The sequence below is a fragment of the Medicago truncatula genome, chromosome 5 (genome assembly GCF_003473485.1).
Source record: "Medicago truncatula cultivar Jemalong A17 chromosome 5, MtrunA17r5.0-ANR, whole genome shotgun sequence".
Taxonomy (NCBI): Eukaryota; Viridiplantae; Streptophyta; class Magnoliopsida; order Fabales; family Fabaceae; genus Medicago; species Medicago truncatula.
This window is the reverse complement of record NC_053046.1, coordinates 8696248-8723855: the sequence shown is the minus strand read 5'-3', so window position 1 is coordinate 8723855 and position 27608 is coordinate 8696248. Positions and strand designations below refer to the sequence as shown.

General features: G+C 32.0%; 2 protein-coding genes and 1 pseudogene across 2 annotated transcripts; 1 reads left to right on the top strand and 2 right to left on the bottom strand.

Annotated features, from left to right (window-relative positions):
* Positions 1-7415: 7415 nt before the first annotated feature.
* LOC11430963 (chaperone protein dnaJ 11, chloroplastic) lies at positions 7416-8270 on the bottom strand. Its single transcript, XM_003612128.4, has one exon. It carries the CDS (start codon positions 8222-8224, stop codon positions 7727-7729), a length of 498 nt encoding a protein of 165 aa, XP_003612176.1. The 5' UTR covers positions 8225-8270; the 3' UTR covers positions 7416-7726.
* A 9372-nt stretch (positions 8271-17642) lies between these two features.
* LOC11430962 (putative nucleobase-ascorbate transporter 10) lies at positions 17643-21069 on the bottom strand. The gene is made up of 14 exons (XM_003612126.3): positions 20907-21069; positions 20684-20781; positions 20414-20590; positions 20193-20293; positions 20034-20109; positions 19887-19946; positions 19553-19737; positions 19292-19388; positions 19114-19200; positions 18890-18948; positions 18682-18773; positions 18421-18498; positions 18163-18314; positions 17643-18073 (listed from the first exon to the last, which is right to left on the bottom strand). Exons 1-14 carry the CDS (start codon positions 21067-21069, stop codon positions 17855-17857), a joined length of 1644 nt encoding a protein of 547 aa, XP_003612174.1. The 3' UTR covers positions 17643-17854.
* Positions 21070-24813: 3744 nt separating this feature from the next.
* On the top strand, positions 24814-26405 carry LOC11433979 (F-box protein At3g07870-like; annotated as a pseudogene).
* The last annotated feature ends 1203 nt before the right edge of the window (positions 26406-27608 follow it).

Sequence of the window (27608 nt, the reverse complement as noted above, 5' to 3'; positions counted from 1 at the left end):
TTTGTGATATTGACGTAGGGGAGGTTGTTGGATTGCACACGACTTTGGATTCGATTTCTAATCAACAGTTTGACAATATGTTGATTTTGCACTTGATTGTAAAAGAGTTGTTGATAGTGTCAATTCAAACATTGATGATAGTACCGAATTTGGGTGTAATATTCCTGCTTGTAAACAGTTGATAGTGAATAGATTTCGGAACTCTCATGTTGTGTTCAACACGAGGCAAGCGAATAGGGTAGCTTACGGGTTAGATCAGGCAACCCTATCTAATTCTAGCACCTATATTATTGATGTACCCTCATATATTTGACATATTTTAACTAATAAAATACAATGAATTTCCTCCTTAAAAATAAATAATGGCCAGCTATTTTTGTTTGGAACAAAGTGATGCATTATTATGAATACTTTTCTGATTTGCCTTCCTTCTAGATACACACAATTATTGCCTTCCTTCTAGATACAAACACATATAAATATCTCATAATACCACTAATGCCTCGATTGGGATACAAGTCACAAGTTGCTCCAAATGCATAGGCCTAGTGCACTGCTCTGATGTATATTGAAGTTGACAAGGAAGCAGTTTATATTATTTAATTCTAATTCTATGGATCGGTTCAATTAAATATCAATATGTCTCATCTCATGCTATCTATATCAGGCACAAATAATTGTCGTTTATAAATTAATTAAAGAATATAAAGTATAGAAAATACTGTTTACGTGTTTTTTATGGCTACACACTGTTTACGTTTTCTACTCACGATATAAAAGAAGACATTTGGAGGAAAAGGAAAGTGACCGACATGTCTGCATGCTAAGCTTTTCATATAATTATTAGTAATTATAAATGCTGTATATTCAGTCCATATCAAGTTTAATTGATCAATTTGGAGTGTAATGGTAAATAATGCATTATACTTTTGAAGGAGATTGTGCTGAACAATTTCAATTGAGAATTATCAAAATCTGATCACAGCTTTGGTACAAATTCTCTTGCAGTAATATTTTTGTTACTGATGATAAGTGTAATTGGTTAATGCTAAGTTTCAATCCAAATTTATATACATAAAGTTTAAGAAAAAGTTAATTTGTTTCGTTTCATCATTAACCACTGGTCTAGAAACACAGGAAAGGTAATATAAGTATAGTGGAGAATGTAGAGAGCTACAAGAGAATGACGATTTAGAACTACCAATTGGATACTATATATCAACGACAAAACCAAATGATAATTAAACTTTTTTTTTTTTGAGGGAAAATGATTAAACATGTAAGGTGATGCCTTTGGCGATTAAATTAAAGACTCTTTCTAGAACATTTTTTTTTATATAAGTATCCAACCCTTTATTTATAATTCTTTTTCCGTCTAGTGTTGGTTCTTTTTGTTACACTGACTAGTGGGCGATGAAACAAGAGCCACGGTAATTTAATTTCTCTTCCGTCATTTGAAAATTTTGTTCACATATTTTATAAGACTTGAGGTACACAAGTAAAATACGATTTTGCTCCCTCGACAGTTAACTGCCGAGGAATTAAAAATCTGACTGCAGTTAACTGCTGAGGAAAACCTCGGTAGTTAACTGACGAGGCGTGCTGAACATATGCAGAAACACAGTTTTGCAGTTTCTTCCTTTCTTAAAATTCTCTCCAAATTCCATTTTCACGAATTGCAAGTTAATCATCCCCACATTATCACAAGTAAGTACTATTAATCATTGCAATCTTAATGTTAATTTGTTTAGGTTAAGTTTTTAAAAAAATTTGAGTAGTTTGCATGTGGTTAGGTTTTATAAATGAATTGACAATTTGATGATTGCATGTGTAGTTTATGAATTGATAAATGAATGTAGTAGTTGCATATGTTGTTTAAATCATAATGTGGCTTTGAATGGTGGCAAATGAACACAATTTGAATATGTTTTATACTTTGCACACAAAGTGTTTGATCAAATGCCTCAATGAAAATTATATTGATTATTTAGTTTGTTTAGGTTATGGAAATGATAGAAATGATGTTAATTATAGTTTGATTAAGTGTATATTGATTGTTTAGTTAGTTTAGGTTATGAAAATTATGATGGACACAAATGATTAAGTGTATAGAAATGATTAAGTGTATGTTAATTATTGAATGATGTTTAGGTTATTATGGAAATGATGGACATAAATTTTATTGTAATAATGATTATATTGAATGATTTTAGGTTATGGAAATGATATTCATTGTTGTACTTTTAATGTGTTTGATTATGTTTATGTTTAGTTTAGGTTTAATGTGTTTGATTAGGTTATGAAAATGATGTTAATTTTTTAATTTTTTTGTGTAGATATGACCGATCAGGACCCCATTGATCAATCTAAGATGATTGGTGGTAGGCGTGCGATGACCTAAAGCCACCGGAAGGAGAGGCAAAGCGGGCACATCCAAAAGAGGGGAAGAGGTCGGAGGGGATATGGTTCAGGGACTTCTCAGGCTGTTACACAGCCTGAAGAGTCACAGGTTGCTGACCAGACCCAGGAGGTGAAGTACCTGAATTATCAGGATCAGGTACACCACGATGTGACTGATGGTGGGTATGATCAGGATCATATACCAGAGCAGCAACATGAACCATACGATGATGTCATTGCAGCAGCGGTTGCCCCGGAGGTGTTACCTTTGGACCCTCCCTTTTCTGGAGGACCGGAAAATATATCTCTTCTGCACTCTTATGCCAATCATGTGGCATTGCCGCTTTGGTATAATTCAGATAACGTAAGTGTAATTTTTTTAAATGTTTTTTCTTTATGTTTAATTATTTTTTTTATATGTGTGTTTGTTTAATTATTATATCAACTTTTATATGTGTTTTTTTTAATTCTTTTCTTTAAGTTTAATTATTTTATTTATATTTTCTTTATTTCAACTTTTATTCTTTGCATTTGTTAAGTTTTATTTTATTAGTTAAATGTTTACATTGTTTAAACTATGTTTATTTTTCTATTATTTCAGTGCCGCAAGTTCCGTTATGTAAAACCGATTAATCATGGTGCTAAGATTTTGAGTCTCGGACGTCCAAACAGTAATCAGAGATGGTTTTGGGACCCGCTTAGGGAGAGTGGATTAAATGATTTGGTTTTCTTGTGCTACCCCACTGTGCCTCATGCTTTGCTGATGACTCTATGCGAGAGGTGGCATCCTGAGACCAGCACTTTTCCCATGCCCATGGGGGAGATGACCATGACTTTGGAGGATGTCGCTTGTCTTATGCATCTTCAGATTGAAGGGCGGATGTTGGGCCACCGAAAGAATATGCTGAGACATGAGGGAGAGACACTACTGGTGAGGCACTTGGGTGCGTCGAAGAAGGAGGCAGAGAAAATTTGCAATAAAGAGTATGGTGGGTACATTAGTTATCCAAAGCTGAGGGAGTTATATACGACTAGCCTTGGTAGGGCTAACACTTTGGCGGATACAGAGGATCCAGAGGAACTGAAGTAGTTGGAGATGGATAGGACTTATGGTGTGAAATGTTATCTTTTCTACTTGGTTGGATGCTTGTTGTTTGAGGATAGAAGCAACAAACGCATCGAGTTGGTCTATCTGACGACCATGGAGGACGGCTATGCGTAATTATTCATGGGGGGAGGGATGACACTTGCATACCTATACAACGAGTTAACTGAGGCATGTATGCCTAGAGACAAGCAAATTGGGGGAAGCGTGATACTGCTCACTTTAAGAAAACTTATATTTTATTTTTTTGTTATATTTTCCGTGCATAATAATTTATTAATGTGATTTGTTTGGTTTGTGTAGACATGGTTTTTGGCGCAGTTTCCTAAGTTTTATGTTGTTGATCCAAACACCAACTATGTTGAAAACTTACCGGTTGCGGCGAGGTGGAAGCTTCAGAAGGGTCATGGAGAGGGGGTCACGTATCGGTCACTGCTTGATCGTATTACGTTTGATGACGTATGCTGGAGGTCGTACGAAGAACACAAGGACTTCTAGGCTTTTGAGGAGGTATTCTGGTATTCAGGCTGGATTATGTGCGGTGATCGTAGGGTGTACCGTCACTTGCCCGAGAGGGTTTTGAGGCAGTACGGATACGTCTAGACCGCCCCTAGACATCCGTCGGATGTTGTAGAGCTGTCGCCGGCTGAGATTGTGCAGGCTTTCGTCGACTTCCGCACTCACACGCTTGAGGAGGCCGATTGGGGTGAGCATGCAGGAGAGCAGACATGGCGTTTGACAGATGCCTATGTACGATGGTACACCGTTGTGTCTCACCCTCAGATTTTGCCACTTCTTCCAGGAGATATTCCGAGGCCTCCTAATGAGGTGCAGATCACTGCATAGCAGTGGGAGCGGTACGAGGCGAGAAGCTCGCCTGATACCTATGACATGGTTAGCGGCGCTGTTGCCGATGCTGATGAGTTTTGGGTCAGGAGGTGATGAGCATGACCCCTCAGCAGTTGTATGCGGCCTTGCATGATGTTAGGCAGCGGATCGCGCCAGTCATTACCAAGAGGCGAGGCCAGAGGCCGAGGAGGAGGCACCAGCAGTAGGATTAGGACTTGTTTTTTACTTTTCGGATTTTGATGACATTATGTTTGTATTTTGATGACATTATGTTGTTTGTATTTTGATGACATTGGTTCATTAGTTTCTTCGTTTAATCAGTGTTTGTTAAATTGAGCCAATTTTGTTTTTCCATTTGAACCATTATGCGTAAAAAAAACAGGTACATATGTTGTGTTTTGTTTTTGAAACACATTACAGGTTCAGGAAATGAAGCTATTGCCTCTGCCTTGACTTCAGGACGCTTCGACAGTTTACTGTCGATGAAATCCTCAGTAGTTAAGTGTCGAGGAAATCCTCAGTAGTTAACTGCAGCCGATTTCGTATTTCCTCGACAATTAACTACTCGTGTTTCTCAGCCTAACAAGATGTGTCAACAACAATACTCCTGTGTTTTTGGCAACTTAGGCTTTTGTGTTGAACCAAAGGTCACCTTAATTTACAAGTAATTTAGACCTTTTTTAAGCAGGGATATGGATAGAATATGACACTTTTTAAGGATGAATAAGCGTGGAGTCGCGGATTTAAACCTGGCTACAAATAAATACACACCAACTTAGTTATACTTATGGGATATTAAAGCTAGATTTTTACTAACACTAGTAACATAAGCGTAATTCTTCTTCGAATTTTGTTTTTATTTTTTGTTGAAACAAAAAGAATTTTGAGTTAATCACTAATTAGCATCCTGATGTTAAAGAGATGGCGAACACTAATTAGCCTCCTGATGCAAGTACAAAAAAAAAACTTACTCCCTCCGTCTCACAATATTTGTTGTTTAAGGTTTGTGCACGATTATTAAAGAAATGATTAATTGTGTTGATTTCAATGGTAAAATTAGTTGCATTTACCAAAACACCCTTATTAATTGTAGTTAGTGGAGTGGTTAAGTTGGATGAAATTCAATAAATAAGGGTATAATAGTGGAAAAAAAATAATAAATACTACATTGATATTGTAAAGTGACAATTATTTTGAGAAAAAGAAAAATTGCTAAAGAGACAATAATTATAAAACGGATGGAGTAGTTTTGAATTGTGTTAAACAACTAGGTATTTTTATTAACCTAGTTGTAACCCGTTGTCAAATTAATCCTTTACTAACAAATTAGTCCCTCAATTATATAACTTCTAACATAAGGACCAAATAATCCGATGACATTCAAAACCATGTTATTTCTTTACTATTCACAAATTTCAAAAGAATAAACATATCAAAAGAATAAATGATATATATATTTTTTTTTTATGAACTTGACTTTGGTTAACTACTAGTATACTAGAAAGTTGAGTAACTATATCAAAAGTCACATTACTCCTAAAATTAGTTGATCCTGGACCCCTCCTTCTATAAGTTACAATTTTATAAAAAAAAAAGTTGGTTAGAAATAAATACTAATTAAACTCTCAATCATAAATAAACACAAAAACTTAAGATTTAACAACAAAAAATAAAACTAAATGATAAATAAACATGTAAGGTGATGCATTGGCGATTAAATTAAAGACTTTGTTTCTAGATTATATTTTCATTTAAGTTTCTAGAACCCTTTATTTCTAATTCTTTTTCCCAAGTCCATGCACCTATATTTAATTTCCTAGTATGTAATGAAAATGCAATAATGGTATGTCTTTCAAAGAGAATTTTGCTATCCATATCAGACAAACCGGCTGCTGAAATATACAGTTCAAAATTTGGCAAAAACTATATGTTTAGGATTGTGACATCATTAGTATACAATAGGAGAGGTGATATCAATAGCACAAATCAACGTCATTGTATAAAACAATATTTTTACTGTTCCAATTGCCTCGTATGTGCTTATCTAATTGTGAATTTTGAAGTCGTTAATTTGCCCCAGTCCCTGTCCATTAGTCTTGATCGATGACAAAAGTTGTTTCTAAAATTCCACTACACTGAATAATTCTTATCTTCTAGAGCCAGAGGTGCATTTCAGCGTCACGTTGTGGTGGAATGTTTTGCGTCTTAATTTGAACAACTAAATTGTGTCAATTTAACTGAAATTTTATCTCCACCACAATCCATCCCTCAACCAATGAAATTATAGAAGAAGATATACGTTTGACATCTTTATAAGTATTATTAATATTATAATATGAAATAGAAATTTGCGGAGGAAAATAATTGTTTAGATGTACGAGTACGTAGATGTACATCCATACATTTGAGCATTGACCCTTAAAAAAAAGGAGTATTGTGCTGTAATGCAAAAAGTATCTAGAAGAAGATTTATAGAAACTAGAAATTATATATAAAATTAGGCTGAAAATGTGAGTGAGAGTGAGTAGAATACGTTATCTTTATTTTTTTTTTTATCAAATAGTCTAATCACTAAATTAGAGTGGTTCGAATCACAATCAACACATTATGCAATGTTCATACCAAATCAGTTATACTCACAAAAGACTATTATCTTTAGTGAAATGTTAAGGTTTAAAGTAAAATCTTATTTTAAAAATTGTGGATTCAACACATTGAAGTCTAGAGACAAATAATATACCTTAACTAACTATTTACGTCTCTAAAATACCTCCACACCCTTCCTCAAGCTAAGCTTGGTAAGAAGTCTAGAGAAGCATCCATGTTGCACAGCTTTAATGAAGAGATCAACAATTTGTTGTTGAACAATTGGTAGGAAGCCGTTTCATGAGACCAAGTTACGTTGGAGTTTCTATGTTAAGATGATTGGTTCTTTCATAAAAGATCGAATTTGAAGTTATGTGAGGAGCTAGCTCTCTGTCTTCATAGCAGAGAGAGACTAGAAGAATAATTATGGTTCTACGTACAAGGGAAAATTAGATCAACGTAACAAAAATTGATGTATGATGTTTAAAACTTGGATCAGACAGATTAATTTTTGTTATAGTAAGATACACTAGAAGAATAATTGGTCAGTAATTTCTCTTGTATTGTAGGGGAAACACTTCCCAGAATACACTTTTTCAGATACTACTACTTTACTTTGTAATATACAAAATCTGAAAGCTAACTAATCACTAATGGTTTGGTTTGAGTGAAAAGAACTAATTACTATAGTAGTTACTATCCCTAATTAGTAATTAGTTAATAATTTACACTTGAGGCATGATGCTTCGTTAATAACTGCACTTCCCTCATCTGTTAGTCAATTTACTACCAACACTGATCCGTTTCCCATTTTCGACTTGAGTATCCAGAAGACACCATCGTTGACAACGGCCGTAGTTGTTGCCGGAAAAGACTCCGATCATAATTAGCACGTTTATCTGGATCCGAAAGCGTGGAATATGCAGAGTGAATCTTCATGAAATCATCCGCCGATGAGTTTTTCCGATCAATTGCCGCAACATCAGGATGGCAGACTCTTGCAAGTCGCCGGTATGCCGCCTTTATTTCTTGATTGGAAGCACCTGCTGATATACCGAGAATCTGGTAAAGTGATGCTGGAGAAGAGTGAGAAGAAGAGTTCATGTTAAGATAGGAAGGTCTTTGTTGTTCTGTCCATGTAGAGCGAGCTTCCGCGGTTGCTGTAGCGCTGGAGGTTATGACTATCGGCTTTGATTTAACGCGGCACGACGGTGGAGTGACGGACGTGCCGGAGAAGTTACCGGCGGCGTAGAGAGAAGAAGGAAGAGATATGGAGGAAAGCATGTTTGTGATGAAAAAGTTTGTTATGAGATTTGAGAATGAGAAATGAAATTGGGGTTAACATTGGTTTTATACAAAGAAAGTGGAAACGTGTGGGTCCCACTAAAGAAAAAAAGCACTGGTTGTGTTGTGTTGTGTTGTGTTTGTTGTTTTTGCGGGAAAAAACTTATCCAATAAGCGATTCTAGATACCGCTGACTCGGAATGTACTTGGCTTTACCTTATCTCGCTTTTTGTCTACTGTTTGATGCTTTATTTGCTTGTTAAACATACTTTTCAATGTATGTGAATCCTTGTTATTATTTGTAAAATTGTAAATTGAGAGTTACTAAAAGGATAAATAAAACATATATATGTTTATCCATGCCAGTTTAGCTCCGTTGATACTAGGATATTATATATTATATAATATATATTACTGACATGGTGGGAGACAAGTTTCATTTTTTTTTGTTGAAGAAGAGATAATTTTTGGGTCAAATGCATATAAAGGTCTTTAAGTTTTTCGTTTTTCTCAAAGCGGTCCTTTAAATTTCAAAAGTCTCAAACAAGTCCTTTTAGTTTTTGAATTGTTTCAAACAAGTCCTATTGTAGATAGCATAATTGATAATTATTTCATTGAACTCATCTTTAGTACCAAATCTGGCTCATAATACTCACTTAAAATTAGTCATGTTCTTAGGCATGATAAATGGTGGATAATGCTCTTTGTTGCTATCATTTGAATCATCACCATCATCCTTTAAAAAAGCTTGTTTGAAACGATTCAAAAACTAAAATGATTTGTTTTTTACTTTTGAAACTTAAATGACCACTTTTAGACTTTTGAAACTTAAATGACCACTTTGGGAAAAATGCAAAACTTAAAAGAACTTTAAATGCATTTGACCTATTTTTTATTAAACATTGTGTAAGATTTAGTTTTTTAATTTGGGGCACAAATTTATACTCCCTCCGTTTCTAAATATAAACAAAATTGACTTTTTAGGTTCATTTATTTAATGATGTATGTGGTTCATAATAAGGATCACATACATTATTAAATGAATGAATCTAAAAAGTCAATTTTGCTTATATTTAGAAACGGATGGAGTATGTTATTTGAGAGACAACTGGATCCGATTGCACATGGAACAGAGTTTGGTTTAAATCAACTTGCCATATTTTGGGTTATCCATCGTTATTAATGGTACTTTGATATTAATTATGGATTACGTTTAGGCTCTGAATTATTGCCAAAAACAAGTTTAGGCTTTGAACTAACATCATGCATGCATGCATGCTTCTATATAAAAATACATCATGCGTGCATAAGATTTGGGATGTTATAGATTACGAATAGTTTGATGGAGCAAATTAAGAAGGATAAAGAGCATGACCAAGTATATATGACTAGTACATGTAGAAGTGAATAAAACTCAATGATCAGGAAAAGAGAGTGAATTTAAAAAAAAGTGATGGCGAAACTTTGACACATTCAGTTAGAGTATGTATCTCCAATATCCTAAAAATGAGTAAGATGATTCTCAATGAATGACACATAGTAGTTTTATTTAAGTTGTTTTTAAGAACATTATAAAAAAAAATCACTGATATTTAAAAAAACTGTTCGAGTAAAAAACTTGTTTGATATGTGTGTGACTATAACTAAACTATCATTTGTATATACGGAGTATGTTTCCCCTAAAACTATATAAGGAGTGTGTTTGAAAAAAGGATAATAAACGCATATATAAATTTGTAGTGATTCTTATATTCACGGACAAACATTATTGTTGTAAACGAATAAACAATCTTATAATTACGGAAGGCGTAATGCATTTCAATCATCTAAATATTCAACTAACTATAGTTAATAAATATGTTTTGCTAAGTAAAACACTTTTCTAATAATTTTGTAAAACTCAAAAGAGATACGGATACCTAATGAAAAATGTTACCATATTATACCAAATATATAAATTATACATCGGAAATGTCAATTTAATTCGGAAAATTTTAATTTGTTTAATAAATACTTATTATTTATAAAATAATTAATATGTGCCCCCAAGCAAACATATTTACATGATCCATACCTAATTTGAGAACGAAGGAGTATATATCTTGTATCGACATTTTATGGCATGTAGGAAAAATTGTTGAAAGAAGTGATCCAGCCTCTCAGTCTCAGCCCAGGAGGCAAATATCGACATGATCATAGTATTTACTTAATCAATAAAAAAATCATAACAGTAATGACATGGCCCAGACAGCTATTTTTGTTTGGAACAAAGTGATGCATTATTGAGAATACCTTTCTTATCTTTCTTCCTTCTAGAAAGAAAGATATATAAATATCTCTTAATACCACCAATGCCAAGATTGGGATGCAAGTCACAAGTCGCTCCAAATGCATAGGCCTAGTGCATTGATCTGATGTTGAAATTGACAATGAAGCAATTTGTCATATTTAATTCTAATTCTAATTCTATGGATCGATTCAATTAAATATGTCTAATGCTATCCGTATCAGGCACAAACAATTGTCGCTTATATATTACTCCATCCGTCTCACACTAACTGAGTCGTTTGCAATAAAAAAAAATGTTCCAAAATAACCGAGTCATTTCATTTTTCAATACAATATTAATTACTTTTTTTCCTTTATAACTCTAATTAATATTACTTTCACAACTTCCAATTTAATATATTTCATTTTGCATTTATGATAGTGGAGAATGCACCAATACTTAACAAGAACACTTAAAACCATTTTTCTCCCTCCTTCATTTATATATTTGTCTTAATATGTGTGAAAAGAAAAAAATGGCTCAGCTAATTCGGGACGGAGGGAGTAAAGAATACATAGTGTATTATGGAGAAGGAAAATGTTATTTCTCTAAAAAAATAGCATCAAGAATCTTTCAAGACACAGCTGACAAATTTTAATTGCATGATTTATTTATTCACTTTCTATTTTTCTGCCACACTTCCTTGAATTGTGGCAAATAGTACATTATGATTGGATGCTATTTATTCTTGAAGAATTCTTGATGTTATTTTTCTAGAGATATAACATTGTTGGATGGAAAAATAATTGACAGGTATACACCGTTTACATTTTCGATTCGCGAAATAAAGAAAGACATTTGGAGAAAATGGAAAGTGACATATATGTCTTCATGCAAAGCTTTCCGTATAATACTTAAAATTGCTGTATATATGCAGTCCATATTAGCTTAATTTGATCAATTTTGATTGTGATTTAGAAAGATGGAAATCCGAGTGATCACAGCTTTGATACGAATTCTTGTAGTAATATTTTTGTTACTATAATTAAGTGTAATTGGCTAATGTAAAGTTTCAATCCAAATTTATAGACATTTAAGTTTTTTTTATTTTTTTAAGAGAAAGATAATTCATTTCATCATTAACCACAAGAAACATAGGAAATGTAATATAAGTGTAATGGGGGAGAGCACCAAGAGATGATTTAGAAAACTACCAATCCGAAACCATTAGATCAAATGAGTTGCGTATTTTATATATAACATTAAACTCATTCATGGTAATCAATGTGAGATTAACCATATATACTCGAACACATGCTCTCTATCCATTAAATCCAATAGAATTCACGAACAAAGGTTCAATTAAATCCTTAAACTGAAAAAAGTTCCCACATCTCTATGCATTTTCTATTTTATACCCTTTTTTTTGCACCACTAACTCTAGATGTCCAAGAAATCAAACGTTTAAACCCAACCAAGGGTCCCCTAGCTCCGATCCCATTTACACTTGAACTTCAACATTTACAAGTTTATTGTGTCTTGTTTGCTAGAGTTATATCCTCAAAATTCACGAACAAGGCTTTTGCATCGTTAATCATGAAGTTAGATTTAATAATTACAATACTCAAAGCCGGAATGGTACTTTAGGCCAAAACTGAATAGTGGTTTACACTGCTAAACAGTGATTATGAAATATGAACTGCTTACAAATTTGACTTTGGGTTACTACGTAATTAGTTGATACTGGACCCCTCCTAACAACAAAACTAAGTGATAATCGATAAATAAACATGTAAGAAGGTGATGTTTTGGCGATTAAATTAAAAAGTCTGTTTCTAGAACCTTTTTTTAATATAAGTTTCTAGAACCCTTTATTTCTAATTCTTTTCCCTAAGTCCTTGTAGCAATTTAATTTACTATATGTAGGGACTAGTGGTTTTCTTTTTGTTACAGTGACTAGTGGGTGATGAAAGAAATCTGAAGATAATTTATTAAATTATTAGGAATAATTACATGTTGGACAACCATACAAGAGCCACGGTATATAATTTCCTCTTCCCATCTTTTTGGCAAGTTAGACTTTTCTGTTAACTCAAAGGTCACCTTAGTTTACAAGCAAATTACACCTTTTTTCTTTACTAGCACAAGTGGAGTTTTTCATCAAAATTTTATATTTATTTTCGATAATGAGAGATACATCTCAATGAGGGAAATTACAATAACTTACTATCAAATTAATCACTTATTAACAAATTAATTCTTAAATCATATCACTTATGTCAAATTGATCCTTACGCATTAGCAAAAGACTCTAAATTGTTTAACGTCATTCAAAATCATGTTAATTTTTTACTATTTGCAAAACTGAGAAGGATAAATGAGTAACCTCACAATTTTAGAGGGAGAATTGATTTACTCCTAAAATTTTGTTTCTTATTTTATTTTGTTGATTTTTAAAGTTTTATGTAAACTAAGTTTAAAGACCATACAAATAGACTGCTTTAGGTTCTACGTTTAAATATAGTCATAAAAATATAACAGAGTTAAATATCGTGAAAGAGAGTTTTATGTCATTTTTAAATTTTTCTTGATATATAATCATAAAATGATTTGAAGAATTTGTCATTACAGTTGCACGTCGAAGATATCTCATTAAAAATACTTTCTCACATAATCATTTAGTTGTATCTTGTCACATAGGAATTGTAGTTAATTATTAATTTAGTATAGCATGAGACAAGTCGGCTGCTGAAATTATGGTTAAAATGTTGGCAAACACTATATGTTTAGGATTATGACATCAATAGTATAAAATAGGAGGTGATATTGCAAGCACAAATCAACGTCATTGTATAAAATAACATTTTTACTGTTCTAGTTGCCTCATAAGTGCTTATCCGATTATGAATTTTGAAGTCGTTAATTTGGCCCAGTCCCCGTCCATTAGTCTTGATCAATGACAAAAATTGTTTTCAAATTTCCACTAAACTGAATAATTCTTATCTTCTAGAGGTGCATATCAGTGTCATGATGTCGTGGAATTAATGTTTTGCGTATTTGAAAAACTAAATTGTGTCAATTTAACTGAAACTATATTTCCACCCTTCAATCCTCCTCAACCAAAGAAATTCTAGAAGAAAATATAGACGTTTGACATCTTTATAAGAATTAATATTATAATATAAATTTGCGGTGGAAAATAATAGTTTACACTTTACATGTATACATATATTTTTCAAATGTATACATACATCTGACCCCTAAAATAAGGAGTACTCTGCTGTAATATGCAGAAAGAAAGTATAGAATTATGCAACGTAATTAGTACTATAAGTGAAAATACTTTATCTTTAATTTATTATTTGATTTTATAAGCATCACTGGAAAATAAATTTAACCAACGTGATTTTCACTATAGAAAAGGCTTAAATGCACTTCTGACTCCTTACTTTTACAAAAGCTGTGATTTTAACCCTATTTAATTAGTATATTATAGATCAAATGCATCTAAAGGTTCTTTAAGTTTTTCGTTTTTCCCAAAGTGGTCTTTAAGTTTCAAAAGTCCCAAACAAGTCATTTTAGTTTTTGAATCGTTTCAAACAAGTCATAATGTAGATAACATAGTTGGTAATTGATTCCTTGAACTCATCTTTGGTACCAAATCTGGCTCCTAACACCCACTTAAAATTAGTCATCTTTTTAGGCATGGCAAATAGTGGATAATGCTCTTTGTTGCTATCATCTGAATCATCACCATCATTCTCTAAAAAGACTTGTTTGAAACGATTCAAAAACTAAAAGGACTTTTTTGAGACTTTTGAAACTTAAAGGACTTGTTTGGAACTTTTGAAACTTAAAGGACCACTTTGAAAAAAACGAAAAACTTAAAGAACCTTTAAATGCATTTGACCTATATTATACTATGTTTTGTGTTTTGAATCAAATTATAAAATTTGTTAACCTTTTCAATAATTTAAGTTTATTAGTTTTTTTTTTTGAATGAAAGTTTATTAGTTATATATTAATTTTTTGCAAATTAAATGTATTATTATAAATTAGAATTGAAATTTGATACATTATATAGTCAAATTCTCTAAAATTCATGTTAAATATTAAAAGAAAGTTTTATCTTATTCATCTATTAATTTGATAGTCTATTTAAACTTATATCACATTACATATTTAAAGATGTTCATATAAAATAAACTTTTAAATAAACTAGCATGCTAGATCAAACTTTCAAAATATCACACTCAAACCTAATAAATAAGCTATGACATGCCGCATGCTAGACTTAGGTTTTTTGGCATTGCAAATCCTAACTCAGCTAGCCTATTCACACCCCTTGCTATATGTGAGGGCGGATATTGAAGTTGTTTGAAGTCATGCATTGTTCAAGTTCTTCCACACCCTTTGTGCTAACTTTGAGGATGAGATCTGTATCCATTTAAATTTTAATAATGTTTTGTTAAAAAAATATATGTATTAACGGGGAAAATAATTGGTGTTATTGAATCATACATGTGATTACATATTAAAATTTAAATTGTGAAAAATAAATGCGAAAAATAAATACAAATAAAAAACAAAATTAATAAAAATAACTCTCATTTTATTAATATGATTCAAACATTACAATATATAATACATATATTTTACCCTCTTCGGTATATGCCAATAGTTCTTGGGGAAAATAGTGACTCGTCCTGTTGGGGAAAATGACATCAAGACCCAAGACCCCTTGAATTAAACTTAAATTTGGTTCCTTTTGTACCCCCCCATATTGCTTCTTTTTACCCACGGTAAAAAGATTTTAGGAGTAAAAGGAAACAAACCTAATTTTATCTCAAGGGGTGATGTCTTTTTCCCTAACTTAATGGACCACTATTTCCCCCAAAAGCCACCGGTATTTACCTAAAGGGTTATAAAAAAGCCTAGAAACTAAAGAAGCAAAGAAGAAGAAGAGAAAGAGGGGGAGAGAGTGGGAGGAGAAAATGTGAGGAAAAGAGGAAGTATGTGAGGGTTTTTATAGGTGGTATAATATATATAGCACTTAATGAGGTCCAAAAACGTGTGAAAAACTTAAGATTTGTGAGGTGCGTGAGTTAAGTCACGCTGCATGACTTAACTAGCGCAAGGACATTTTTGACATGGCTCCAGGACGCGAGCAAAATGTACAGGGTGAAGAGCAGAATTCAAAAAACTGATATCTAAGTTGTTTTGTTACTCGTCTTTCTGAAACAAGAGTTATTAGTGGGTATGAATTCTGAGGATTTCACCCCAAAAACGTTTCCTCTAGCTTCAAAGTGGTAATAGCAATTTTCCAAGCAATGAACTAATTGCACATGTATTTACTTGTTCGATTCAGGACCACAGAACACACTAATGATGAAGATGATAATGATTTACGAGTTACGACTACATAGAATTCAACAATGATATGGAAAGAAAAGGACTTAATTTATATGTATTACGTAACTAGTATCCACTATTAGAGTCACCTACATCTAATAATAAAGGTAGTTTTAGCAAATCACACACAAAGGTAGTTGATTTGTAAGTCATTATAATTTATTTTGCAAAATAATATTTCACCATTAATATGAAAAATAAAAACTCTTTAAAAAAAATATGAATAATAAAAGTTACAAGAATAAGAAAAAATGAGTAATAAGCTGTTGTTAGGGGTGTAATAGAAAGAAGGAAAAAAGAAATGAAGCTTCATCAATATGGTAAAACGGTAAACTAGGTTTTTTTTTCTCTGTAGAAAAAAAATCATTTGTGTATTATTGTTAAAATAACCAATATTGTGTAACAGATTATGATTTTTATTTTGAACGAAGATTACGATTTTTTTTTTGACAAGGAGATTATGATTGTTATAAGCAATATTATTTTGCTTCCTTAAAAAAAGAACCAATAATATTTTGCTACTGATTTTTTGACTAAAAAAATTATTTGTTACTGATTTTCAAATGAATATACAAAATTATAAGTATTTATCATATACGACTCTCTTCTATTAGTTTAGGTTGGTAGGGTCTCTTATGGCATGAAATTGTGTTTCAAATTGTCACTTAATTGATAAGAAGAAGAAGAAGAAAAAGTTACTCAATTTCAAAAATGAAACAAGGGATAATACAAAATAGTGGTTGAATTCTGAAAAAGGAATTTGTAACCAGGAACACATGTTCATTGCACATAACTACATACATATAATTTACAAGAGTAGTGTTATTTGAACATTCATATATGTGACAACTTTTATAACAATCAAAATTTTACAAAGAAAATGAGGTATTGACACAAAAACCAAAACAATAAAAAAATAAAGTAAAAAGATAATATAAATATGAAAGATAAAATTGTCACAAAAATTATCAAAAATGGTTGTTCAAATCTCATTTCTCTGGTTACAAATCCATGTGATCATATCACCCTGTACCTCAGTTTTGATATGCTGATTAGACTTCTTATCCATCATCACAAATTACTTGTACATGTATATCACCACCTATTACTTCTTATCTAAGGTACTATTTATGCCAAACCTTCATATACAACCATATAAAAGACCAACCATGAATTCATCTTTATATAAGAGTGTTGTGTCAGACACCGACAAATATAATTACACTGAACTATGTGTGATTTTCTCAAATTATTAACAATCATGTCAGATGTTTCTGCTTCATAGATCTCTGCAGAATTTCTCTTTTCCAACAATTTACTTTTCACCAACAGTGGTAACTAATATAAGTGATTTCAAAATGTTATGGAATGAAATTCTTAAATAGCAAATAGGCAATAGCAAAGTAGTTAGTTTTGGTCGGTACTTATTGAGTTTCTTATCCCCTTGTTAACTTCTTGAGTTTCCGGGTTAAAAATTAAAAATTAGTGAGTTTTGATTAGTACTAAATAGTAATTTTATTTTAAACTGATACTCTATTTTAAAATATTTTATTCTTTCCACCTTCAAGATCAAAATAATTCTCTATTCTATATTGCACTAAAAATCCTCACAAAAATTTAAGTCCTCTTTTAACTCAATGTAATTAAAGTATTTGACCTGAATATATCCTTATATCAAAGACTCTTAAGGCTTGCTATGTAATTAATCCTCAAATGTTTAATTTTTTTCACGCCAAGTTAGACTATCTCCTAAATGAATATTTGTAAAAATGGAACTCAAATTCTGTCATTTTACCAACCCTCGCAAAAATGTTGAGCGCAGGGTACATATATTAAAAGAAAAATGTCGTTATGCATTACTTGCAAACATATCCAATAAAACCATGTTACCAAAATTACAAAAGACAAACTTTTTTGACAATGAAAAATGAGTTGAGTTGAAGATATAATTAAAGGGCTGGGAAAAGCTCATTGAGTCTGCAAGGCAAAGAATAGAATTCATCATTCCTAACATCTCCATTATACAAAGTAAACTTCTCCCACCATTTTAAACCACTGTCATTTTTAGCTGCATCATCTTCGCGAGTAAGTGTGAGATCCAAAATTAATGCAACCAATGCAGCAACCGTTATATGTGACATGAAGATCACACTTATAATATCGTATAACTGCATTCAAATTGATCAACAATCATTAATAATAAAATGAAATTTCCATGATGAGTTTCTATTTTTGAGTTCAGAAATATATAGCTTACCCATCTAGGGCTTTCTTGTTCATGCTTTACATGAAAATATTGTGAGAAATATTTTGGTAGGGAGATTCCTAAGAAGAATGAGAAGCCTAGCACAAATTTGGTTCTGAAACTGTTGAGGTTACAGAACTGGATAAAACCAAGACCAGCAGAAGCTACATAGTTCCAAATTAACAAATATTGTTAAGTTCTAATATGTATTTAGAAAAAAACCACAACAGCACATAGATTATTATTAATAGCATGAATGAATGAACTTACACACATAGCCGAATAATATACAATATAATGCTGCTATGATTGGTAAAGGAACAGAAGCAAAAAATGCTCCAAACTTTCCTGTTTCAAGGGGAAATAACAAGTATCAAACATGAGACATAGCATTGGTTATTCCTGGTGTCTGCGTGTATCTCATGTGCGTGTTTGTGTCCGTGCTTTATGGGTAGTTATTCCTAGTAAACTACCAATGCCAAGATGCTGAAATTATGAAATTAGTACAAAAAATATTGGTCAAGACAGTACCAAATACAGAGAAGAAAATCATAAAGCCGGCTGATATTTGAATTACTCTTCTGCTTCCTACTTTTGTTAATGCTAGTAAACCAGCATTTTCCCTGAAAAAAAGAGTAAAGCAGAAAGGAATTAAGAAATGCCCTTTAACAGATCACAAGCTAACAAACATCTACCATGCATTCAAGAAAAAAAACACAAGGAATTAGGCTGAACTTACACTGATGCTGTAGTTCCAGTTACACAACCAAACATGCCACTAAACAAAGCACCTACTCCCTAAAATCAAAACAAGAATGACACTAATAAATTTATATATCACAAGTTTCATTTTATGCAAAAGTGTTAAAAAGTAAAATAGTACGCAACTTATATAGAAAGCACATTGGTAACTAGCTAATAACTAAGTACTTAAATCTCTTAATACAAGATATTAAATCATACCACCCAACCAGCTCCGCGGCTGATAATAGAAGGCGGCACCGGCGTGGCACTTCCATATCTTGCAGCAGCATAGGATGTACCAGTGTACTGCAAGTAAAACAAGATTGTTCACCTCAGTAATATAATGACTAAAAGGCATGAAATTCTAATTAATTTTTCTAAGGCTTTAAGTGCTTACCTCAAAAAGAGAAACTAAAGAAGCAGCCATCATAGCAAAAGCTTCCAAAACATTGAAAGTAGGACTTCCCCATTGGAAAGGGTAAGGAAAATACACCCTACATAAATGGAAACACTTTTTATCTAAAAATCTCACCAATTTCCTTAACCATGTTCACCTTCATGTTCAAAGAATAAAGTTCAGTAGAAAAATAATTATTCTTTGTTGGCATTTATGTAAATAATCATCAGTTAAGGAAACTATCATGCAACTTAAACATACCATGGAGCGGTGGTAAGGATTCCAGCGCGATCAGTTCGGCAACTGGTCTGTGTACTTTCTGACTTGTGGTTATATGCAGTGGAAGAAGTTAGAAGCTGTGCAAATAACCATATAACTGTGACAGTAAATAGCACTGCAAATCGGTCATTTATAGACTTCACGGCGGGAATATATCGATGAAGATACTGCAGGAAGAAGCACACAGAAAACCATCAAACATGCACTAGGCCATACTAGTTAAACAGATTTGGTTTCCCATTATTCTATTTTACAATTTATACATTCAAACCTTTTGCAACATACTATTTGCTATACCACAGAAGTAACTACTTGCCTGTGAGATGAAAACCATAACAATTAATGCAGGAAGTCCAATTTCAACACATTTCGCAAGCTGCAAAATTAATTTTCAAATCATAAATAGAGAAGTTAAGAAGCAAAAAATCAAAAGGGTTGTATTCTTTAATCCTCAATTCTTCACCATTGGAAAACCAAGTTGATAGAGACCAAGTCCAGCGAATGTTACATATGGAACTACAGAAAGTGGACTAAGGAACCTGTGAATGAATCAATGAACATATAAGATAACAAATCAAAGATTTACATAAAAATCGAAACAAAAGAAGTTACAGATACTAACCTGACAGCATTTCTCCAAAAACCAAAAAATCCAATAGCCATTTGGAAACTTGAACTTATGATCAAAGCACCTTGAATCCCTCTCATTGTCATAGTAAACCTCTAGGAAATTCAAACAAACATGTAGACAAAGTCAGCAAAATGAAAACGCTAAAGAGTGAAACATTTTCCATTTATAACATGTACGAAAAAAACAGAAGCATAAAAAATAGTTTGATTTACCTCATAAGGATCTGTATATGCATTATATCTGCTAGCCTGAACAATAGAAATTATAGGTATTATGTAACTGTATGAACCAACAATTACAATTGGCAATCGAGTTCCGAACAAAGATTGAAAAAATGTGCTTAGTCCAGACACAAATAGAAGTGTCTGTATCACCCTAGTCTTCTCAGCCTACATTGAATCAAACCATTTTGTTCATTAATACTATTATAAAAGTTGCTTAAAATTAAAAGCAAATACAAATTGATCAGAAATATTTCTCACATCTCCTCCACCCATTTGAGGAACAATTATAGTTGGAATCAGAACTGTAATGCCAAGAGTTAGAAGGTAATGCTGAAATCCCAATATCACTGCTTGACCTGCATTATGATCAAAGATTGATTCAAATTGTGAACCAGTACACTCTTAAGCAAAAATTAGTTAATCAATTTTTCATCAACATGTCATAATTTTTTCAAAAATACATTAAGATAGGTGTACTAACGCCATGGAGGTGGACTGTTAATGCAATACTGAATTCCAGGTAATTGCTCTTTCACTGGCTGTGGTGCTGGCTTCACTTCCTCTACTTTTGAGCCACCACCTGCATTTTTACCACCGCCTTCATTGGCCGTTTTGTTGTCATCACCACCTCCATTTTGAGCCATGTTTTGTCAGCAGAAACAAAGACAAATGTAGCAAACTTTGATCAAATAATTGTAATTCAAGATTTTTTTATTATTTAAAAGAAAATTGAATTCATTTGAATTATTCAAACTTTCGGTTACAAAAAATGTAATCGTATATCACTATTGTCATTAATCAAATATTAAAACGGTTATGTTCTAAAAAAAACGGTCAAAATAAAAATAAAAACTTTAAACTATCAATAACACAACACCCCATTTACGCGTTTAAATGTGTCAAAATAGTCGTCGTGACCTTAACTCAGTTAGTAGGGACAATGCATAATATATGTAAGGTTGGAATTCGAACCCTGACCGTCAAAAAAAAAAGGGGGGTCACAATAAAAACTTCATATCACATATTATTAAATTGTAACGATAATTTATCTATTCATTCATAATTATCTATTTTTGGCAATATTAAATAATTGAATTATAAATAAAATGTAATATTAGTCATTGACATTTTCATATTTATTACAAATTAGTTCCCAATTCATTCATTATAATTACAATTAAAGGACCCATTTTAATCTAATATGAAAATTTCAGAAATTAATTTAAGTTTTATTTTTATCGGTGATTGAATTGAGTTCTCAAAAAATTATGAGAAATATTCACTCTTTTATATTGAATTGAGTGTCATGGATTCACTCTTTAAGAGGAGTGATATTTGTTTGCTAAAAGAAAAAATATTAATATTTGTACAATCAATTTTAAATAACTTTTGTAATAACTACTTTTTCTCTCTTATAGGTAAAAAGAATAGAGAGAAAAAGAATGAGAGAATAAAAACACATGTGAGTATAAAAGAGGTTTGTTCCAAAAATTATCAAAAAATGATTGTACAAATATCATTTCTCATGTTAAAAAACTACACTCTCCGATCACTATTATAGGCAAAACTCAACGTTTTAAATTCATTCATCAAATAATGTATGTGGTCTACAATAAAGACAATATTCATCATTAATTAAATGAATTTAAAATTTAAAGTTTTGCTTATAACAATAATCGGACAGCGAAAGTTTTTATGAACAATATTTTTTATAAAGATAAAACAGTAAATTAGAGGTGCACCCAAACAGCCATAAGAGCATCCACATTGGTAAAGTTTTTACCATTTAAGATCCAGTATCTAATAGGTACTCCCATTGTGAGGAAAAAAATTGGGGATCTCTTAAGACCCTCAATCTTAAGTGGACCCCACACCATTTTTCAATAAAATAATCATTATTTGAGTTGTTTTTGTTATTGGTGGGATCCATTTAGACTTTTTGATAGATGATTTTTACTAGAGTAATTGAGTACCTATTAGATCATCTACAATGGTGAAAAACATTCGACATCAACTTTTTCAATTTCCAACACTCCATATCATTTTCTCTTTCTTATTCAACATTCATTCAACTTTTACCCTCTCCAATGGTTTTTCTTTCAACACTCTACCGCACAACTTTTTATTTCATATTCTTAATTTAATTTTATATTTTTGTTTTTTTATACATAAAATTACAATTATCGATTATAATTAAATTAAAATAATAAACACTTGACAATTTTTTTTTTTTTTGTTTTTTTGGAAAAACAAAATTTATTTAAATAATTTATTTTCACTCAAAAAAAGATTAAAACTTCAAAAGAAAAGTTAATAGAAAGATAATAACAAGATTAAGATAGTGAAAAACTTGGTTTTTTTGTGTCCAAATCAAATGAACCATGTCCCTATTTATAGACAAAAAAATCATAAATTTTGGTAAAAAAAATTATAAAAAATTATTTGACAATGAAATAATTAAATTCAAATTATTAAGATGATAAAAATTCAGGCAACCAATCAGAAGATTACACGTGTCACCCACTTTTTCCACAAAATATTTCTCTCTCCAAGTTCAACAATGTTGAACTCATTCAACTCCTCTCTCCTCCACATCATTTTTCTCTCATTTTCAATACCGTCTTCCTATGGTTCAACATTGGCTTTCAATTGTCCCATTGCACTTGGTCTTAGGTACTACTCCCTCCGGTCCTTATTATAAGAAACATTTGACTTTTTAGGTTCATTGTTTAAGTGATGTACTTAAACAATGAACCTAAAAAGTCAAATGTTTCTTATAAAATTTAAAAATGAGATTGTCTCCATGATGTGTTCGGAGGGAGTATTATTAAAAAAAAATAAAAAATGATGTGTCCATGTGAGACCCGTTTAAGACCTCAAATGTAATTGTCTCCATGTGGATGCTCTAAAGACCTCTTAATTGTTTTCAGGAACGCCCCACTGTCATTTTTACCATCCAGATCTTATCCATCTCTCACTCTTCTTTGAGAATTGTTGTTGACACATTGCATAAGGCTGTGTCACACGAGTAATTTACCCAAATGCCCTTCGGCAGTTAACTGCCGAATTATGGAACAGGCTGCAGTTAACTATCGAGGAAAACTTCGGCAGTAAACTTCCGAGGAAAACTGAAAACTTCGGCAGTTAATTGCCGAGGAAACCTCAAACCTGTTTTTTTTTTTTTTTTGTGACAAAAACCATAAATTGTCATTAATAATATTTATTGATTTTGAATGTTTCAATAATTATTTTAGTACGTTTCAAACAATTGCCATATTATATTTATGCGTATATATGTTAATAAAAATAACATTTAAATCAGTGTAAAAATTAAGCATTTGCATATTGTTTTGCACATTACTTAAATAAAAATAAAAATAAAAAAATCGTTAAAATAATTGTGCACAACGATTTTTTTATTTATTTAAGTAATTTACAAAACAATATTCAAATGCTTAATTTTTACACTTATTGAAATGTTTTTTGAGGACTTAAATGCTCTTTATTTTTTTGGTCAAGATTTAAATGATAATCTTATATATATATATATATATATATATATATATATATATATATAAGTATAATACTGCAATTGTTTGAAACATACAAAATAATAATTGAAACATTCAAAATCAATAAATATTATTAATGACAATTTATGGTTTTTGTCAAAAAAAAAAAAAAAGTTTGAGGTTTCCTCGGCAGTTAATTGCCGAAGTTTTCAGTTTTCCTCGGTAGTTTACTGTCGAAGATTTCCTCGGTAGTTAACTGCAGCCAGTTCCATAATTCGGCAGTTAACTGCCGAGGGACATTTCAGTAAATTACTCGTGTTTCTCGGCCAATGCATATGTGTCAACAACAATTCTCCTCTTCTTTTCTAATCGTTGTTAGTATTTTACTTTTACTCTCTCGGTTATTCAAGTTCTCCGATCCAAGGTAAAGTACTCATTTTATCAACAATCAACATTATTTCATTCTTATAGCCTATGGTTTATAAGCATTGCTGTGTAATTCAAAGAAACGAACCTTTTCCTTTATCAAATATATGAATCCCCTGTTGGCTATATCTCGTAAGTCACATTTTTTGGCTTATAGCCTATGGTTTATAAGCTCGTATGACAAAAAAAAAAAAAAAAAACTTGTTTGGTAATTGTCTTTTTATCACGAGCTTATAGCTTATTTCAGTAGCTTGTAGCTTATTTCTTAGACTGCATTTGACCTTATAAGTTATCATTTTTACCCTAAGGACTCTCTAATATTTGATCTAAAATTCATCTTTACTCTTTAGTTTGTTTTGATTTACTTATTTTGTTTATGTTCATTTTTGCAATTCAGTGTAGCCATGAAAAGGAAAAAGTTTATGTTCATTTTTGCAATTCAGTGTAGCCATGAAAAGGAAAAAGGGTTCAATAACTCCTACCAGGGCTAGCCTAAGAAGCAATAAAGCAAAAGGGAGAGTTGATGAACTTTATCCTTACTTTGATAATCTTCCATCACACATCATTGCCCACATTTTGCTTCATCTTCCCATTAAATCTCTTCTCATTTGTAAATGTGTGTGCAAGATTTGGAAAACACTTATTTCAGAACCACATTTTGCTAAATTGAACTTTGAGCGATCACAAGTTTGTCTCATGATTCGGATAGATGACTGTAGACTAGTGTCAAGAACCATGATTGGAAGCAATCATGTCAAGCTTGCGCCTATATTTAAGCTTCCTCTTCGAGATTAGTTTTGGAGAAAATGGAGAGAATAGTAACAGGGATAGTCAAAGGCTTAATTTTGATTTCAAGCCAGATTATGATAAGTTTGGTGTTGCGAATTCTTGCAATGGCATGCTTTGTTTGTGTTGCCCATTTGAGGGACACCCTTTATTGATTTGTAACCCACTTACTGGCGAGTTTATAAGACTTCATGAAGCTACTCTTAACACTCATGATATGGTAAGTGTGCCAAATATGCTAGGACAAGTTGGCTTAGGTTTCCAACCTAAAACTAATGAATACAAGGTGATAAGAATATGGAGGAGATATTTACTTGATGACTTCGGGTTTGGTCAGTTTGATCGTATGATCCTTGAGATAAACACAATTGGAAACACCATCATGGAGAAATGCTGAAGTGGATCCTCAAATTTCTATTGGATCAGATTTGAGGCTCCGTTATCCCACTTGTATTAATGGTGCGCTTCATTGGATCGGATTTGAGGGTCAAGAAATGTCTATATTGTGTTTCTGTTTAGAAACTGAGAAGTTGCAATCATTTCCTTCTCCTCCAGTATTTCAAAATCATAATAATGGATTTCGTTGTAACAAGCGTATTCACATGGGAAAATTAAGAGGATTACTTTACATTTGCGATACATATCCTTTCCGTGATGTTGCAATGTGGGATATGAATGAATATGGCATTGGAGAATCATGGACTAAGGTTTACAACATTGATATTGTGGTCCGTCCTGTCAGTCCTTTGGGCAGACCTGATTCGCGGCATTATGGTTTATGTTGGCCGGTAAAACACTTTGAAGAGGGTGCTGCCATATTGTTATATCATTCCTGCAATTGTCTTATCTACTATGAACCCGAGAAACATGGTTTCAAAGTTTTTCGAATTCACGGCACTTCTTCCGAATTTGTTGAAATAATTCCACATGTTCCAAGTCTAATCTCATTGAAGGATGTTGTGAAAGGAGACAATATTGAGGTGCTGAATATCCACTCAAGGTAAGAATGTAGCTGCTAAGATTATTCGCTAATATTGTTTTAATTGATATAGGTGTGCAAATGTTGAATTGCGGGAAGAAAATGAAGTTCTTTCCTTGTCACAACAAATTTGATTGAGATTTGGAATTACACATTCTTCATCATCTTATGGTGACTTGATGGTGAAGAATTTGGTGACGAGCCCATATATGAAGAAAAGTACGTCTCTTTTCACTTTGATGGGAATATTCTGATCCGTCCTTACTACAATTTTAGGAATGTTACTTGGGCTCTGTTTTGTAATATTGGTGTTATTTTATCTCATTTTCGGATGCAAATGATGTCTTTTTTGTAAACTTTAATTAAGACGTTCAGTAGTTATCATCTATGGTTGCATTGGATTGACTTGTTATCTTGTTGGCATTGTTTGGAAAAAGACAATGATTATTGCTCAACTATTTCATTCTTCTTGGTCCTTAACTGCTCATTGAAAAAGGTTTTGATAAGGGTGACATATAAATGAGCCATCAATCTGAGGAGCTTCGATCAAATTCATTTTTGATTTAAAACTTTTAACAATTGAATTTCAATTTTTTTGGCATGATATTGAACCCTTTACCATCATCCTTTTGTCAAGTTCACTTTGACGTTATTTAAATTCAGACATGTTTTCCCGTTGAATTTCTTGTGTGATTAGGCACAAGTTTGGGGTTCACGAGTGTACAACCATCAAATGGATGCAATTTAGCATCATAGCAGCAAGTAAGCAACCTATCACTGCAAAACTTTATTAATAAGTGGAAGTGGAATTTTTTCTCTCCTCTGAGAAGATAATTCTCTCTCCTTTGTGAGAAGACAATCCTTTACTCACAAAACACACAATCCGTTTTTCATCATAGATCTTTTTCAGAAAACAAATGGTTTCATGGAATCCTTCAAGTGGTTACATGGTGATTTGTTTTTTTAATTTTTTTTTATTGAGATCCTATTTGATTGTGTTCCCGTTTTTTGATTTTTTTTTTTAAATTATACTATAAAACTATTCTGAATCTTTTAAAAATAAATCTATTTGTAAATATTATTTTCGATTGGTACCCTACATCAAATGTAATCTGTTTGAGACGTGTAGATACTAAATATGCATACTTCATTTGTTATGTCGTGGGAGTCTAGCCTCTCCACTCGAACCAACTTGTGCCTGACTTTGCAAAGAATACGAATTTATGAACTGTTTTAGATGGTTTTGCAAAAATTTGATTTCCCACATGTTTCTTCCACCCGAGGTAATACTATTTGAGGTGTGTCAAACACTAAATGTAAATATATCTCTCTTAGTTGGAATTCAAATTTGCTACATTGGGCAAATCTAGTCTCTTCCACTAGGTTCAAACCTCCTCGAAAAATTGTATTTCATTTAAATTATGATAGTTGTGATGTGTGAATCAGAAATGTATACAAAGAAATTTATTTTTATCTCCTA